Below are 17,688 nucleotides of genomic sequence, written 5' to 3'. Positions count from 1 at the left end.
ATTTTGTATGGAAAGGCAAAGGACGTAGAATAGACACAACATTCTTGCAAAAGAAGAAAGTTGAAAGACTTACACTACTGATTTTAAGGCTTATTATACAGCTTTAGTAATCAAGACAATGTGGTATTGGCCAAAATAGATATACTGATCAGTGGAACAAAATAGAGTGCAAAAATAGACCTACATTTATATGATAATTAATTTTCACCAAAGTTGTCAAGGGAATTCAGTAGGGAGAATAATCTTTTCAGCCAACAGTGCTGGATATATTGCATATCTATAAGAAAAGGAAAAAAAAGAACCTTGACTTAAACCTCACATCTTATACAAAAATGAACTCAAAATGGATCACGGACTTAAATTCAAGAGACGAAATTATAAGACTTCTATAAGAAAACACAGGGGAAAATATTAGCCATTTTAGGGTATGCAAAGATTTGTTATATAGGACACAAAATTTACAAACCATAAAAGAAAAAAATTGATAAATTGGATTTCATCAAAATTTTCACAACTACACTGTTTAAAAGACCCTACTAAGAAAATGAAAAGGCACACCTCAGACTGGAAAAAATACTTATAATATATATATCTGACAAAGGCCTTGAATCCAGACTACAATATGAATCCAACAATTTTGATAGATTGTTTCTTCATTATAATTCAGGTAAAATTATTTTCTAAATTACATTGTGATTTCTTCTTTATTTAGAAGTATATTATTTAATTTCCAAGAAGATGGGGTTTTATAGTTATATTTTTGTTCAATTTGATTTCTAGTTTAATTCCACTGTGCTCAGAAAACATATTCTGAGTGATATTAATCCTTTGGAATTTGGTGAGACTTGCTTTATGACCTAGCTTATCATCAATTTTGGAAAATTTTCCATAATCACTTGGGAAAAAAAGTATATCTTGTCATTGTTCTATGCAGTCCTCTATGAAAGTCAATTAAGTCGTGTTTATTAATTGTATTAATATGATCTACTATACTGCTACCAATTTTTTTCTGCATGCTCTATCAGGCAGAGGCGTTAAAGTCTGCTATTACTATGAATTCTTCTATTTCTTCTTTTAGCTCTGAAAACTATTTAAATTTTGATGCTATGTTCATATTTAAGATTGTGATACCTTCCTGATGTATCCTCCCTTTTTATCATTATGTAATGTCCTTTTTTATTCTTGGTAATGTTTTTTGACTTAAGTCTATTTTGTCTGATATCAGTATAGATATACAAGTTTTCTGTTAGTTAATGTTTGCATGGTATACCTTATTCCATCATGTTACTTTCAACTTTTTTGTATACTTATATATTAGGTGACTCTCTTGTAAGCAGCATAAATATAGATTCTGAATTTTTCATCTAGACTAACCATGTTAATCTTTTAATAGTAATATTTAGTAATTCACATTTGATGTAATGGCTGATCTATTTGAGTTTGTATCTACTGTCTTACTTGGTATTTTTCATTCGATCCAGCTATTTTATATTCCCCTTTCTCTCTTTTCTTAAATGCTTTTAAATTAACCAAATATTTAAAAAAAATTTTTATTGTACTTTAGGCAAAGGTTTACAGAACAAATACTTTCTCATTAAACAGTCAGTACACATATTGTTTTATGACATTGGTTAACAACCCCACGACATGTCAACACGCTCCCTTCTGAGCCTCAGAGGACTTTTTTTTTTTTTGGTAAAAATATACAGAGCCAAAGATACACCATTTCAAAAATTTCTACATGTACAATTCAGTGACTTTGATTATATTCTTCCAGTTGTGCTGCGATTCCCACTTTAGATGAAGGTTTACAGAGCAAAATAGTTTCTCATTAAAAAGTTAGTACACATATTGCCCTATGACAATGGTTAAGAACCCCGATACATGTCAACACTGTCCTTACTCAACCTTGGGTTCCCTATTACCAGCTTTCCTGTCCCCTTCTGCCTTCTAGTCCTTGTCCCTGGACTGCTGTGCCTTATTAGTCCGGTTTTGTTTTATGGGGCTGTCCAATCCCCAGCTGAACGGTGAACCTCAGGAGTGAGTTCACAACTGAGCTGAAATGGTGTCCAGGGGCCATACTCTCAGGGTTTCTCCAGTCTCTATCAGGCCGGTAAATCTGGTCTTTTTTTGTGTGTTAGAATTTTGTTCTATATCCTTTTCCAGCTCTGTTCAGAACCCTCTTTTGTGATCCTGGTCAGAGCAGTCAGTGGTGGTAGCTGGGCACCATCTAGCTGTACTGGATTCAGTTGGTAGAGGCCTTGGTAGCTGTGGTCCATTAGTCCTTTACTTATCATTTCCTTGTATACTGTTCTCTTCATTCTCCCTTGCTCCCAAAGGGGTGAGACCAGTGGAGTATCTTAGGTGGCTGCTCACAGGCTTTTAAGACCCCAGACACTACACACCAAGGTAGAATGTAGAACATTGTCTTTATAAACTGTGTTATGCCATTTGAGCTAGATGTTCCCTGAGACCATAGTCCCCACAGCCCTCCGCCCAGCAATTCAGTCCCTCAGGGAGTTTGGATGTGTCTATGGAGCTTCCATGACCTTCCCTTGTACAAGTTGTGCTGGTTTCCCCAGTATTGTGTATTGTCTCTCCCTTCACCAAAGTTACTACTTATCTATTGTCTATTTAGTATTTCCCCCCACCCCTCCTATCGCTTGTAACCAACAAAGACTGTTACTTTTTGTGTGTAAACTTTTTCATGAGCTTTTACAATAGAGGTCTCTTGTAATATTTGTCCTTTTGTGATTGACTTATTTCACTCAGCATAATGTCCTCCAGTTTCATCCATGTTATGAGATGCTTCACAGATTCATCATTGTTCTTTATCGTTGCATAATACTCCATTGTGTGTATGTACCATAGTTTGTTTATCCATTCATCTGTTGATGGGCACCTACGTTGTTTCCATTGTTTTGCTATTGTGAACAATGCTGCCATGAACATAGGTGTGCATATGTCTATTCGAGTGACGACTCTTATTTCTCTAGGATATATTCCTAGGAGTGGGATTGCTGGATCGTATGGTATTTCTATTTCTAGCTTTCTAAGGAAGCACCATATCATTTTCCAAAATGGTTGTATCATTATGCATTCCCATCAGCAGTGCATAAGAGTTCCAGTCTCCCTGCAGCCTCTCGAACATTTGTTATTTTCTTTTTTTTTGATTTGTGCGAGTAATGCTGGGGTGAGATGGTATCTCGTCGTAGTTTTGATTTGCATTTCTCTAATGGCTAGTGATCGTAAGCATTTCCTCGTGTGTCTGTTAGCTGCTTGAATGTCTTCTTTGTTGAAATGTCTGTTCATTTCCTTTGCCCATTTTTTAATAGGATTATTTGTCTTTTTGTTGTAGAGGTGTTGGATTTTCTTGTAGATGATGGAGATTTGACCTTTGTCTGACTCGTACTGTCCAAAAATTTTTTTTCCCAGTCTGTAGGTTCTCTTTTTACTCTTTTGGTGAAGTCTTTTGAAGAGCATAGGTGTTTGGTTTTTAGAAGATCCCGGTTATCTAGCTTATATCCTGGGGTTTGTGTGTTGATGCTTATGGTTTGTATCCTGTTAATGCCGTGTATTAGGGCCTCTAACATTGGTCCTGTTTTTTCTTCTATGAACTTTATAGTTTTTGGCTTTATATTTAGGTCTTTGCTCCCTTTTGAATTAGTTTTTGTAGATGGTGTGAGGTATGGGTCCTGTTTCATTTTTTTGCAGATGGATATCCAGTTTTGCCAGCACCATTTGTTAAAAAGACTGCCTTTTCCCCCATTTAATGAACTTTGGGCCTTTGTCGAAGATCAGGTGACCGTAGGTAGATGGATTTACATCTGGGTTCTCAATTCTGTTCCTTTGGTCAGTGTATCTGTAGTTGTACCAGTACCAGGCTCTTTTGACTACTCTATAGTAGGTTTTGAGGTCAGGTAGTGTGAGTCCTCCTACTTTATTCTTCTTGTTCAATAGTGCTTTACTTATCCCGCGCTTCTTCCCTTTTCAGTATAAAGTTAATGATTAGTTTTTCCATCTCTTTGAAGAATGTCATTGGTATTTTAACCAAATATTTTTTAATTTTTTAAATTAAAAAAAATTATCATACAATAAAATAACTTTTTGGGAGGTGTACATAATTTTAGCACATGCATAGAGTTGTGTAATGACCATCATAATTAGGATACTGAACTATTTCTTCACCCCAAAAATCTCCCTTCTGCTACCCCTTTATAATCACACCCTCCCCCACTCCTAACCCCTGGCAATCACTGATTTGTTTTCCATCATTATAGTTCTGCCTTTTTGAGAATGCTATATAAAATGGCATCATACTGTATATAACATTTTGAGACAGGATACTTTCACTCAGTATAATATCTTTTAAAGATTTATCCAAGTTGTGGCATGAATCATTAGTCCATTTTCTTTTTATTGTTGAGTAGTATTCCATAGTATGGATTTAGCAGTTTGTTAATCCATTCACCAGACAAAGGACATTGGGGTTGTTATAGTTTTGGACAATTATGAATAAAGCTGGTATAAACATTTGTGTACAGGTTTTTGTTTGAACTTATGTTTTTGTTTCTCTAGGGCAAGATTTCTCAACAGCAGACCATTCACACTTTGGGCTGGATAATTCTTTGCTGTGAGAGGCTTCTTATGCATTGCCAAGTGTTTAGTAGCACCTATCCTGGCGTCTATACACTAAATGGCAACCCCTCATCCCAGTCTTAACAACCAAAAGTATATGCAGACATTGCCAAATGTCTCCTGGGGACAAGATCTCCCCAATTGAGAACCACTGCTTTCGGGTGAAAAAAACCCAAACGAAACCTGTTGCCGAGGAGTTGATTCCGCCTCATAGCGGCCCCATAGGACAGAGTAGAACTGCCCCCTAGCGCTTCCAAGGCTGTAATCTTTACAGAAGCAGACTGTCACATCTGTCTCCTATGGAGCAGCTGGTAGATCTGAACTGCCGACTTTTCAGTTAGCAGCCTTTCAGTTAGCTCTAGGGTAAATACCCAGGAATTCAATTGCTGAGTCATATGGTAAGTTCTGTTTAACTTTATAAGAAATTCCCAAGCTGTACCAGTTTGCATTTCCCCCAGAAATGCATGAGTTCCATTTGCTTCATATTCTCATCAACACTTGTTATTGTCGGTATTTTCTATTTTAGCCACTCTAATAGGTGTATAGTAGTATTTCATCATGGTTTTAATTTGCATTTTTCCCAATGCCCAATGATCTTGATCATTTTGTCAAGTGTTTATTTGCCGTCCATATATCCTTTTTAATGAAGTGTCTGTTCAAATTGCTTGTCCATTTTTAAACTGGGTATTTGTTTTCCTACTGTTGATATTTGAGACATCTTTATATATTCTGAAACAAGTCCTTTGTCAGATATGTGATTCTCATCCATTTATTTATTTAATCATTTATTTATATCAGTATGGACTCATGGATATTTATTCTATAATTTGGGTTGTACTACATTATTTATTTTATTGTTAAAATTATTCCAGCTTTAACCATTAAGAGCTCTTTCAGGTTGGCTTTGTGTCTATTTGACATGCCTCCATCCCTTTTTTCTTTTGAGCACTTTCTTACTTTCTGGTACTACAAGATGCTCCAAGCTCATCTTGTATTTTCCCTGTCCGTGTCCTAGAATCAGCCATTTCTCCAAGAAGCACTGGTTCCTTTTATTGGAGAATGGTATTAGAAACCAAGATCTGGGTAATAGGTGGGCAAATAGTGGTGTTTTTATTTTTACTTTTTGCCTCTATAAACTTGTATTTATACATTACAGGCAGTCCCTGGGTTATGAATGTCCGACTTACGTACAAGCCATTGTTATCAAGCAATCCCTGTAAGGTCTACTATACTGAAAATTCGAGATACATACAATGGTTCATAATAACAAATGGGTGCTACTCTGCGACATGCATCAAAACATTATTATTAGTATTACTGTATTATTATGTCAAAGATGGTTTAGTGTATCTGGAGGTGTTTAATTTTTTATGCATAGAAAGATACACTATATATTATATACTAAGACAAACATTTGACTAAGTGACATTAGATACGAACAGTACCTAACTGTTCTGGCTTGGACGTACAAATTTGACTTAAAGACAGATTTTAGGAAGGGAACTGGTTTGTAATCCAGGGACTGCCTGTATTGTTCTTTTAATGGTTACTTTACCAAAAAAAAAAAAAAAAACCAAACCCGCTGCTGTGGAGTCGATTCTGACTCGTAGAGACCCTATAGGACAGAGTAGAACTGCCCCATAGAGTTTCCAAGGAGCACCTGGTGGATTCGAACTGCCGAACTTTGGTTAGTAGCTGAACTCTAAACCACTATGCCAACAGGGTTTCCAATGGTTACTTTAGATGTTATAAAATGCATATTTCACTCATTACCTGTAAAAAAACCAAACCTGTTGCTGTTGAGTCGGTTCTGACTCATACAGGTTACTATAAATTATTACTCTTACCACTTGGTTGATAAATACTAATTAGAAATATTTACGTTTACTTTCCACCCTCCTGGAGCCCTGGTGGCTCAGTGGTTAAGAGCTCGGCTGCCACTCCTTGGAAACCCCATGGGGCAGTTCTATTCTGTCCTATTGGGTCGCTGTGTTTTGCATTGAGTCCTCGGGTGGTGCAAACGGTTAAAGCACTTGGCCGCTAAGCAAAAGGTTGGCGATTGGAGTCCACCCAGAGGCACCTTGAAAGAAACGCCTGGAGATTTACTTCTGAAAAATCAGCCATTGAAAACCCTATGGAGCACAAGTCTGCTCTGACACATATGGGGCCACCATGAGTCGGAATCCACTCGACAGCAACTGTTTTCTTCTTTTTTTTTTGTAATCTTTTGCGCTGTTATTTTCTTGCATTTTAAGTCTACGTACATTTTAAGCTCCACTAGACATTACTGTTATTGTTCTGTATAGTCAGTATACAGTTAATATTCATTAATATTTGTCTACATATTTTCTCTTTCTGTTGCTCTTCATTACTGAATACAACTCTATGTTTCCATCTGGAATAATTTTTTCTTCCTGAAGAACTCCTTTAAATATACACCTTTTAGTGCAATAGTAATGACAATGAATTCTATTAGTTTTTCTCTGTTTGAAAACATCTTTATTTTGTCTTTGTTTATGAAGAGAACTTTTGCTGGACATATAATTCGAAGTTGGCAGTAATGTTTTTTCAGTACTTTAAAGATAGCATATTTTTCTACGAAGAACTCAGAAATGTTAGTCTTATTGTTGCTTCTTTGAAAGAGTCTTTTAAGAAATGGATCTTTGTCTTCAGTTTTAAGAAGTCTTACTATGATGTGCCTTCATGTGATTTTTTCTTTGATTTTTTGCTTGTTTGGGGTTCATAGACCTTGAAATTGTGGGGAGCTGTTTTTCATCAACTTTAGATGAAAATCACCTCTTCAAATATCAATTCTGCCCCATTCTCTTTCTCCTCTTTCTGCTGTCTCATCTGCTATAAAACCCATGTATTTTTCAGTTGTAGAATCTTATTCTGTTCTTTTCAAAATACATTATATTGTTGAGATGACGTATGTTTTGTTATGTATATTTTCCCTACAAAAAATACATTCTAATTCTTCAGTGAAAGTCTCCATCTTTACAACTATTTTTGCCATATTTTTCCTCTATTTTATTGAACATATCAATCACATTTATATAAAACTTCTTTTTAGCTGGATCACTTGTTGACTTCTATTGTCTTATTTCACTTTTGTTTTTCCATCATATAGTCCTGTATTTTGTTGTTTCTAGTTTTTTTAATGGAAAAATTGTAGAGGCTCCAAGTTATCTTCTTCTAGCGAGGGCTCATCCTTTCATTGGCTGATCACCTTCATTCTATCAGAGACTGTGCTGATTCACCCCTGGCTCCATGGCATTTTCATATGAGTGCTTGAATATTCTTCAAGGACCCTCACCCTAGCAGATACTGAACTCACGTTTTTGTCTCACAAGACTGTAGAAAGCTCTGTTGTTTTCAGACATTTTCTGCTCAAGTCTTTTTTCCCTTCTACCGTGAAGAGTCTCAGAATGTGGAAAATATCTTGAGGGGAAAAATGCATAAGGCTCTCCAAGCATCCACCAAAATCTTTTCTAGTTTCTCTGTCCCCCATCAGCAATTGTCTGTTGCTATATGCTAAGCACAAGAGGTATGCTTAAAACAAAGTGTTTCAGAAAGGTTGGAAATAAAAGGCCAGAATATTATATATCAGGCAAATTCTAACTAAAATAATGATAACACAGCAGTGTAATTTTAGTTAAAATGTAATTCTCTGATTATAACGGAAGAAAATTAGAAATCAATTCTAAAGAGACAGACAGCCCTCCCATGCTTTCGGAATTAAAAAAAGAAAAGAAACCTTTAAATAATTCATGGGTTAAAAAAAAGAAAGAATGGAAATTACAAAATACTAAGAATGAATAATGTAGCCCTGGGACCCTGTCTCACTTTGAGAACTCTGTTTTTGTTCCTGGCCCCAGGCTGGTGTGGTACATAGGATTTTAAAATGGCCTGCAAGATTCCTACCCCCTGGTGTTCTATGCCCAGTATGATGCCTTCCCCTTGGGTGCGGGCAATATCTGTGAATGTGATGGGATATCATGTCCGTTATTAGGCTGCCAATCGGTTGACTTTGAGTTAATCTAATGGGAGATTATCCTGGGTAGGCCTGACCAAATCAGGTGAGCCCTTAAAAGGAGGTAAAGCATCAGAGAGGCATTGTTTTGTTGACCTCAGAGGAAAAAAAAGCAAATAGCCATATCGTGAACTGCATATGAAAAGGGGCAGCTTATAGAAACTGAACATGGACCCTGGTGACAGCTGGCCAGTAAAAAGAGACCTCAGTGATGTTCCTTCTCAATTTCTAGACCACAGAGAATTTATTTTCTTGTTCTAAAGTATGCTATGTATTTAAAAGAAAATTTGAAATGTTTTATTTATTAATTTTATGTAGTTGAAATTGGAGGGGGAGGTTTAATCATGTGCTTCATTTGAACTTTAAATTAGGCTTCCCAACCCGAAGAGCTAAGAGCTCACACTGAAAATTTCCTGAGAAGTCTACAATAAAATAAGTCTGATTTCTATCAGTATAAATGTTTCCAAACTTCATTATGGATCAGAGAATGTGTCTGAAATTAAATGTCACTCAAATTTACCAGCCTTCCTCAGATTTCCAAGTCTATCTTTTGCCATTTCCTAACATACTACCTAGATAAATTAAATAAAGAATTCTGTAGTAAAGTTTCTAGTCATATTTGAAGTGATCAAGGGGAATCTTTGTAAAACTTCACTAGAAAGATAGCAAAAGAGATGCGTGGTATTGAAAAAGATGAGTTAGATGCCTAGAAGGAAGAATCCTCAATTGCAATAAATAGGCCAATAATATAGATTGTCTCAAGTACAATAGTATCCTGTAAAATGCTGTACCTTGGAGGAGCCAGTGTCTGCTCTAGAAACTCCTCAATTTTAATGAAGTCTGTTTTCAACTCCTTGTTATACACCAGGAAGGGAGGATTGGTACCTGGGGCTAAGTCCTTCAGCTCTTCAGGCTTTCTATGATTATTGAAAATAAGCAGAGTTAGGCCTATAGATAAAGTACACATTATACAAACACCAAGATTGTATTGGCGTCTACTGATCTCAGTCCCCAGAATTAAACATGGCCTGATTTCTCCTTACCTGGTCATGTCAACAGTAGTCACATTGAATTTAACTCCTTTAAGCCACAGGACCATGAAAAGGCGTTGGCAAAAGGGACAGTTTCCAATACTCTCTCCATCACTCCCAGCCTATTAAGATAAAGAAAGGCCTTAGTTCATTCATTCATTCACTCATTCATTCAACGAATATATGAGTGCCTACTGGGAACTGAGTCAGTTGCTGGGGATACAGTGAGAAGTCCTTACTCTCGTAGATTCTACAATTTATAGGCAAAGAGAGATAAGGAAGGCATTCATCTCATTATATGTAAAATTACAAATATGAGTACCTAATAATAATAAAATTTACATATTACCAGAATTTATATAACCACTCCTTCTCTATTGATGGACATTTAGGATATTCCAAAATTTTTTCCATTATAAATACTTTTGCAACAAACATTTCTGGGCATCTAAATTGTTCCTTTTCTGAGATTATATCTTTAGTGTATTCTTGAAAATGAGAAGCCTAAGTAAATAGTACGCACATTTTGAATTTTGACAGATCCTGCCAAATATCCTTTCTGAAAGGTGAGTATCTTTCCATGTCTTCACTGACTATTTGATTTCCTTATTTTGTGAATTGTTTTGTTCATGTCAATCTTCCATTTTTCTGTTAAGGTAACTATTTCTTTTCTTTATTAATTTGGAAAAATTATTTGTATACTAAAGACATTAACTCTTTGTGACGCATGTGACATGTAATTTTTTTAAAACATGTCTTATGTAAAATCTAGATTTTACATAAAACCTATCATTCTTTATGTCTATGCATTCTTTTCCTTTTTGTGATATGTTTAGAAAGGCCTTATATACATAAATATTACAAAAAACTTATTTTCTTATTTTGTTTTATCATAAAAATCTCTCCTATTTTATTCTAGTAACTTTGTGCTTTCATTTTTACATTTGTTTGATCTATGTGAAATTTATTTTGGTGTAAGGGATGTACTGGGACTCTAGCTTTAGTATTTTCTCTTTCTTTCTCTCTCTCTCTTTTTCTTTCTTTCTACAAATAATTAGTCATTGTCTTAACACCATTCATTAAAATATCCATTTTTCTCCCACTGAATGTAATATTTTTGTCAAAAACTGCTTTGAAATTTTATATATATTGGAATTTATCTGTGGACTCTCTATTCTTCATTCATCCATTCACTCACCCAGTAAGTATTCACTGAACAAATAATTACGATGTGTTTAGCATATGCTAAAGGAATCTTGGTGGCACAATGGTTAAAATGTTCCACTGCTAACTGACAGTTTTTGGCTGTTCGAAACCACCAGCCACTCCATGGGAGAAAGAGGTAGCAATCTACTTCCATAAAGCTTTCGACTTTGGAAACCCTGCGGGGCAGTTCTACTCTGTCCTATAGGGTCACTATGAGTCGGAATCAACTCGATGACAAGGGGTTTGGTTTGGTTGGAACATATACTAGGAAATAAAAAGATAATAGTAAGCAAAAACAGATATTAAAATAAACAGTCTCCAAAATAAAGTCTAAGTTATAAACTGAGATAAATTCTTTGAAGGAAGGAAGTGCATGTTATGAGAGAATGTAACAGAGGAACCTAATCTACGTGGGGTCTGTCAGGCAAGGCCTTTCCTGAGGAAGTGGCATTTGAACAGAGTTCAAAGGGTAAGTAAGAGTTAACTAGGTGAATGGACATGAAATGGGCCTTCTAAACAGAGGGAATGGCAAAAGGCTTGCAACAGGCTTGAACATAGCACATATAAGGAACTGAAAGAAGGGCAAGGTGACTGGAATTCAGGGAGTGAGGGAGAGAAAAGAAAATTTTGATAAATGGGGCTATATTAAAGTTAAAATCTGCTTTTCAAAAGAACTGTTAAGAAAATGAAAAAGATCTTGTATCCAACATTTATAACATACGTAAATAAAGAACTCCTACAACACAATAACAAAACGAACTACCCTACTTTAAAAATGGGTAAGAGATTTGAACAGACACTTCACAACGGAAGATAAACATATGGTAAATAAGGACATGAAAAGATGCTCAACATCATTAGTCATCAGGGAAATGCAAATTAAGACCACAATGAGATACCATTACACACACATTAGAATGGCTGAAATTAAAAAGACTGACCATACGAAGAGCTGGTGAGGATCTGAAGCAACTGAAACGCTCATACGCTGCTGGTGGGAGTATAAAATGGTACAACTGCTTTGGAAAAGAGTTTGGCAAAGTTAAACCTGCACCTATAGTATGACGCGATTCCAATCCTAAGTATTTATCCAAGAGAAATGAAAGCATATAGTCATACCAAGAATTGTCCACAGATATTTATAGCAAATGTCCTTGGGTTGGTTCTTATGGTACATCTACACAATGCAATACTTCAGCAATAAAAAGAAATGAGCTATTGATACAACAACATGGGTAAGTCTCTAAATAGTTATGCTGAGTGAAAGAAGTCAGACAAAAAAGAGTACATACTGTGTGATTCCATTTATAGAAAATTCTATAAAATGCAAACTAATCTATCCTGACAGAAAGCAGATGGTTTCGGGGAGATGTGGGGAAGATTGAAAAGAGACAATAGATAACTTTCAGAGGTGATGAAAATATTCTATGTTTTGATTGGGGTGGTAGTTACATGTGTGTCTATATTTGTCAAACATTATTAAACTGTGTACTTAAAATGGGTGCATTTTATTTTATGTAATTATATCCCAGTAGAGTTGATTAAAACAGAAAAGGCCAAAAAGCAGAACAGAAAAAAACAAAATAAATGATAGTATGCAGAGGTTGCAGACATTGGAATGACAAAGTTAAGGGTATGACCATGGGAGGGGAGGGCTGAGAAACAGTGGAACAAGATCACTGGAGGAGAGCAAGTCAAGGATCTGAGAGACCAGTATCGCAAGGATCATCTGTGTAGATTTTGAAATCACCAAGAATTACGACAGGAGTAGTAATGGGCAGAGTGTCAGTGACGCAGGACCTAAAATCCTCAAGGAATAAGGGAGAGTGACCTGGGGTTTAGAAGATAAGTATAACAAGGAGGGGTAGTGAGTGGCTTAGTTTGATGTTATGAGACCCAACATAGGCGTTTCTCTGAATGGAGGAGGTAGAATGGTCTGTAAACAGCAATGAGGAGCAAGGACACCTACCGCATCTCCAGGCTCAGTGGTAAGAGGAATGAGGAAGAAAAAGCAGCCACTTCTTGAGAGGGCTATAGCTGATGCAGTGTTCTCACGGAAGATTCAGGTTTTAGACACTTAAATCTGAACATGTCCCAAATGGAATTACTCCTTTTGTGTTTACTCTACACATCAACCTGATTTTTTATAGGGCTCACACTCCTGTGAATGGCACTGCCATCCACCCAGTTGCTCAAGCTAGAAAACCAGTACTCATCCCTCTGCTTCACCCCCAACATTCAATCCAATACCAATTCTTGTCAATTTTACATAAAAATATCTCCCAAATAAATTCAGTTCTCTCCTTTCCCGTGGCCATGACTTCATTCATTCATTCAATGCTTATTTAATGCTTAGTATCTCCCAAGCACTGTTAGGTGCTGACTACCTAAGTCCAAGCTATAAGCATCTTTAATCTTTTGGAACTAAATTTTTTTTCTTTTATGTATCACTTATCCACAAGCTTGTAGCCTGTAGAAGGAAACAAAGGATACTTCCTCCTACAGCTGCTCTTATCTGTTATTTGTAGCAATATTAAGGTCACAAAAACCCTGGGTATAATTTAAATTTTTTGGCAAACTTTCCTTTCCCTGGCAGTGGGTGAAACAGAGGAAATAATGTTTCTCTCTTTGATGGTGTCAGGGAGTGAAGAGGTATGGGAAGAGGCAACCGACCTTGGCAGCTGCATTTTTTTTTTTTTTTTAATAACAGTTGTGTACAGAAGTCAGACTAAGGATACAAATCAGAACTGGAGTTAGTGGGTGGAAACATGATTAGGGGTGGGAGACAGGAAAAAGAATGGAGTCTGATAATAGATACAGCAGGAAGGGTGGATCGCCTTTGGCAAAAGGAAAGGCAAAACAGGGAGGTGTGGGGGAAATGCAGTCAAGTTTTACAGGAAAACTGAAGGGTTTTTTTTTCCTTCTGTTTATGTTACGCTTATTTAAAGTGCCATCACATAAAATTTTAGAATGTAAATTCCCTAGGCTGATTGATGAATTACCTACCTCTTAAGTATCTTTGGCTGGCAAAGACAGGATGTGGTCATTCACCGAAACAGCTATTTCTCTTTGTGTTTGTGATCTAAGTTTCTAAACACGAAAAATAATAATAGTAACAATAACAGCTAACATTTATTGAGTGTTTACTATGTTACCAACTACTGTGCTTTATATACATTGCCTCATTTAATACTTACAATGATCCTCTTCTCACTTAGAAAACCCAGGATTATTTACTCCAGACCAAACACTTGCCGTCGAGTTGATTCTGATTCATAGCAACCCTATAGAACCTACAGTTTACTTCAGAACCCATGCTCTTAAATACTGCTTTCTCACTTCTAATAATTTTGTTGTTTTTAATTAATTAGAGTTTTTATGATAGTTCTAAGAGAGTTTGAAAATGGTCTGAACATTCATCTCTTCCTTTTTTCCCACACAAATAAAATAGTTTTTGACAAAAATATTACATTCGGAATTTTTTGACCCAAATGTTTGATTCCATAATGCTATGTACAAATTAGGTTAAAACTTAATTTTAGAGTGTTTGATAGAGAACTCAAACATGCCATTTAACAATGAACAACAGACCAATAAGATGAACTCTGCGTTTAGAGAAAGAAAAATATGTGTTATAAAATCCCTTTGTTCTTAGTTCCTGGATATAAATCTTGCCAAAATCATTCAGAGCTGAAAAGCAATGCTCTCCTTGGCTATGTGGAACACATAGATGGTGTGATATGGATAATTAATTGTGACGGGAAAGTGCTTAATCTCTTATAGGGATCCCATCAGTGGTATGGGGAAGAAGTTATGGGAGAGTTCTTGAGCCACAGCCAAAGGTAGCCGGAGGAAATCACAGATTCTTCTAATCTTTGGAAAGATATCACACTAGATATAAAGGAGATACTACTGGCAATGAGCAGTGCTTTTTAAATTTACTTTTACATTTTTCACCATTCTTAATCCCTATGCTCCCCTCACCCCAAGTATTCTCCATGAAATTTCTAGGGATCTGTGGAACACATCATAAAGCAAAGCAAAACAAAGCCTGCATCAGATAATACCCAAGGTTCTTCCAGAAAATCAATTTGGAGGACAGAGGTTAACAAATCATGCATTGGATGAGCAACTGTTGAATTAAATAATAACTTTCAGGTTAAAATTGCTAATAATTTATTATGAGCTTATTTCTAAAGGATTCCACCTCATGAAATTCTGGAAAATTTTACTAAAAAGTTCAGCCAATTGAAAACAGTTTAATAAGATTTGTTATTAAATGATTTAATAAGATTATTTAAAGTGCCATCACATAAAATTTTAGGATGTAAATTCCCTAGGCTGATTGATGAATTACCTACCTCTTAAGTATCTTTGGCTGGCAAAGACAGGATGTGGTCATTCACCAAAACAGCTATTTTAAAGGATTCGAATCCTAATTCTGCCATTCACTAGCGATGTGACCACGGACAAAGTCACTTAACTGCTCTTTGCTTTAGTTTCTGTATCTATAAAATGGGATTAATAATAAACCATGCAGTGCAGTGCCTGCTGTATAGTAAGTACTCAAGAAATTATTAGCATTTTAACTAGAAAGTTATTATTTAATTCAATGGTTGCTAATCCGATGCGTGATTTGCTAACCTCTGCCCTCCAAATTACTACTCAAATATGGGAAGTCTATGAAGATAAACAAATCAATGTCAACAACTGGTTTGAAGAGTTTGAACTGAATGAACAGTTTAGACAAAAGGAATACTTTAGTAATTACCCTATGTAGAGATATTATCTCTGGCTTGGAATTGGTTTGTGTAAAAGTCCAGTTAGGAAATTAAGGCTCGTTTATATCCTTAGTGTCGGAACACTCACATATTTTTGCTGGAATTTAGAGATAGGAAAAGTAGCTCCTATGTCCCATAGTCCAGCAAACACTTGTTTGGATTACCTTGCTATATAGGAATGCCAATGTTTCTCTCTTATTATTTTGAAGAGGCAGATTGATAATGTCCTTGGTGTATATATGTGATTGTTGTTAAATAATGTAAAATGGCTGTAAAAATATCACTTTAGCCAACAGCTATTTAACCTAATGCTGGATAAGCATGCCTTATTTTCTGTCTTTGTAAGCGATAAAGAGGCTGTATAGTTTTAGAGGCAAGTTACTTAAGCTTTGTATGCCTTAGTTTACTTATCTAGAAAATGATGAGGACACTATTACTATGACTATGATGACTACAGCTACTACTAATGATAGTGATGATGACGTTAATGATGGTAACCTGCCCCCTAAATTGTGGTCAGGATTAAAGGAGGCAATATATGTAAAATGCTTAGAAAAGCGTCAAGCATGATATGATAGTTTGCTATTATTGTTATTATCCTGAGTACTTTCAATAGTCAATGAAAGTACAGGTAAAAATAAATAGTTAATCTAAACAAGGATTTAGGAAACTATGTAATTCCTGTTTGGAATAACCCATACAAAACCTTTTTTTCTTGATGAACCAATTTAGAAACACGTTCCTTTTGCCTACTTTAGGGGGTTTCCAAAGGGCTTTTCTGAAAAGTTAAGAAGTAAAAAAACTCCAGGGCAGACGGTAAAGAGAAAATGCCTCCTTCTTACATAACAGACACACAGACTCCTGTCTTTCGTTTTCCTCCCACAGCGTCCATGCGACTCTACTGTGAAGTTTCTCCATTGTAGGAGAATTTCAGAAAGTTCTGTTTGAGCTATGTGTGGGAAAGGGGCTCTCAGGCCATTCTTGGCCCTCACCTCTACCCATCCAGGTCTTTCAAAACCTATCTCATAAAACACAGATTGCTAGAGCTGGAAAAGCCCTTAACAATCATCTTGCCAGTCTCCTTCATTGTATAGATGGAGAAACAAACGTCCAGAGAGAGGAAGGGATTTGTCCAAGGTTGCAGAGGAAGCCACTGAGAATACAATTTAGGTGCTCTGACTACCAATCAGTCTAGTGCTCTTTCTACCATATCACCTTGCTTTTTCAGGTGAGATGTTTTCCGTTGTCACCTAAGAACAGCTAAGCACTTGGGCACTGTTTTAGGATTCAAATTAAGAAAATAATTACAAAATTCTTTCTTACATCTCTAGCCCAAATGTTGACGTTTTTAAAAAAGACGAAGTCCGGAGTCAAGAAATAATACAGTCCATATGCTGTTATTATAGCTGGAAAACTTACCTTCACAAAAAGCTCAATTTCAGGGTCTGCTTGAGTTCTGGGCCTCAGGCCTGCCATATTTCTGTCTTACTGCCAGTTGTCAGCCGCTTGACTCCTGCACAGTACACAATACTCGTGAACTCTTTCAGTTTTATCCAAAGGCTCAAGTAATGTTGGTGCTTAAAAGGAGAGTCCAGTTTGTAGTTGACTGAGTCAGAGCTGGGCCAGTCTCTCTTCTCAAGAGGTGGGGTCCAGAGAATTCTAGAGGCTTGAGAGCAGCTCTTGAATTCCTTTTCCTTCTTCCACTTGACCTAAAATTTGAATCAAGGAGGAGCCAAAGGGGTATGTGTAAATTGGCTGGCTAGAAGGGTGGGGGTGTTTCCAGAGAGGCTTCAGTGCTGTGAGTCAGCATCAGAGAAACACATACACACACAAACACACACATGCAGTGCTGGCTTCTATATATCAAGCAGACCAGATGTTCTCTAGAGCCTCCCTTAGAGTCCTGGGCTCCATGCCCAGAAAAGGGCCTCTTATTGCTGTTCCTGTAACCTGACAGCAGCAAAAAGCTCTTCCAGGAAAAGGGAGAAATGACTTGGGT

General features: G+C 36.4%; 1 protein-coding gene across 2 annotated transcripts in view; it reads right to left on the bottom strand.

Annotated features, from left to right (window-relative positions):
• Window positions 1–17,415, bottom strand: part of CLIC2 (chloride intracellular channel 2) — a 43,327-nt gene extending 25,912 nt beyond the window's left edge. The window contains exons 1-3 of one of the 2 annotated variants that reach the window (XM_004390923.3): window positions 17,109–17,415; window positions 9,715–9,824; window positions 9,463–9,588 (exon numbers count right to left, since the gene is read on the bottom strand). In XM_004390923.3, the coding sequence (XP_004390980.1) occupies window positions 9,463–9,588; window positions 9,715–9,824; window positions 17,109–17,165 (293 nt within the window). In that variant the 5' untranslated portion in view covers window positions 17,166–17,415. The remainder of the gene's footprint in view (window positions 1–9,462; window positions 9,589–9,714; window positions 9,825–17,108) is intronic. The other variant, XM_023725679.1, reaches the window with a different exon arrangement.
• Window positions 17,416–17,688: the final 273 nt, after the last annotated feature.

The sequence above is a fragment of the Trichechus manatus genome, unplaced genomic scaffold (assembly GCF_000243295.1).
Source record: "Trichechus manatus latirostris isolate Lorelei unplaced genomic scaffold, TriManLat1.0 scaffold00354, whole genome shotgun sequence".
NCBI classification, from domain to species: domain Eukaryota; kingdom Metazoa; phylum Chordata; class Mammalia; order Sirenia; family Trichechidae; genus Trichechus; species Trichechus manatus.
Note: the sequence above shows the minus strand (reverse complement) of the source record. Positions and strands in the feature narration are given on the sequence as shown.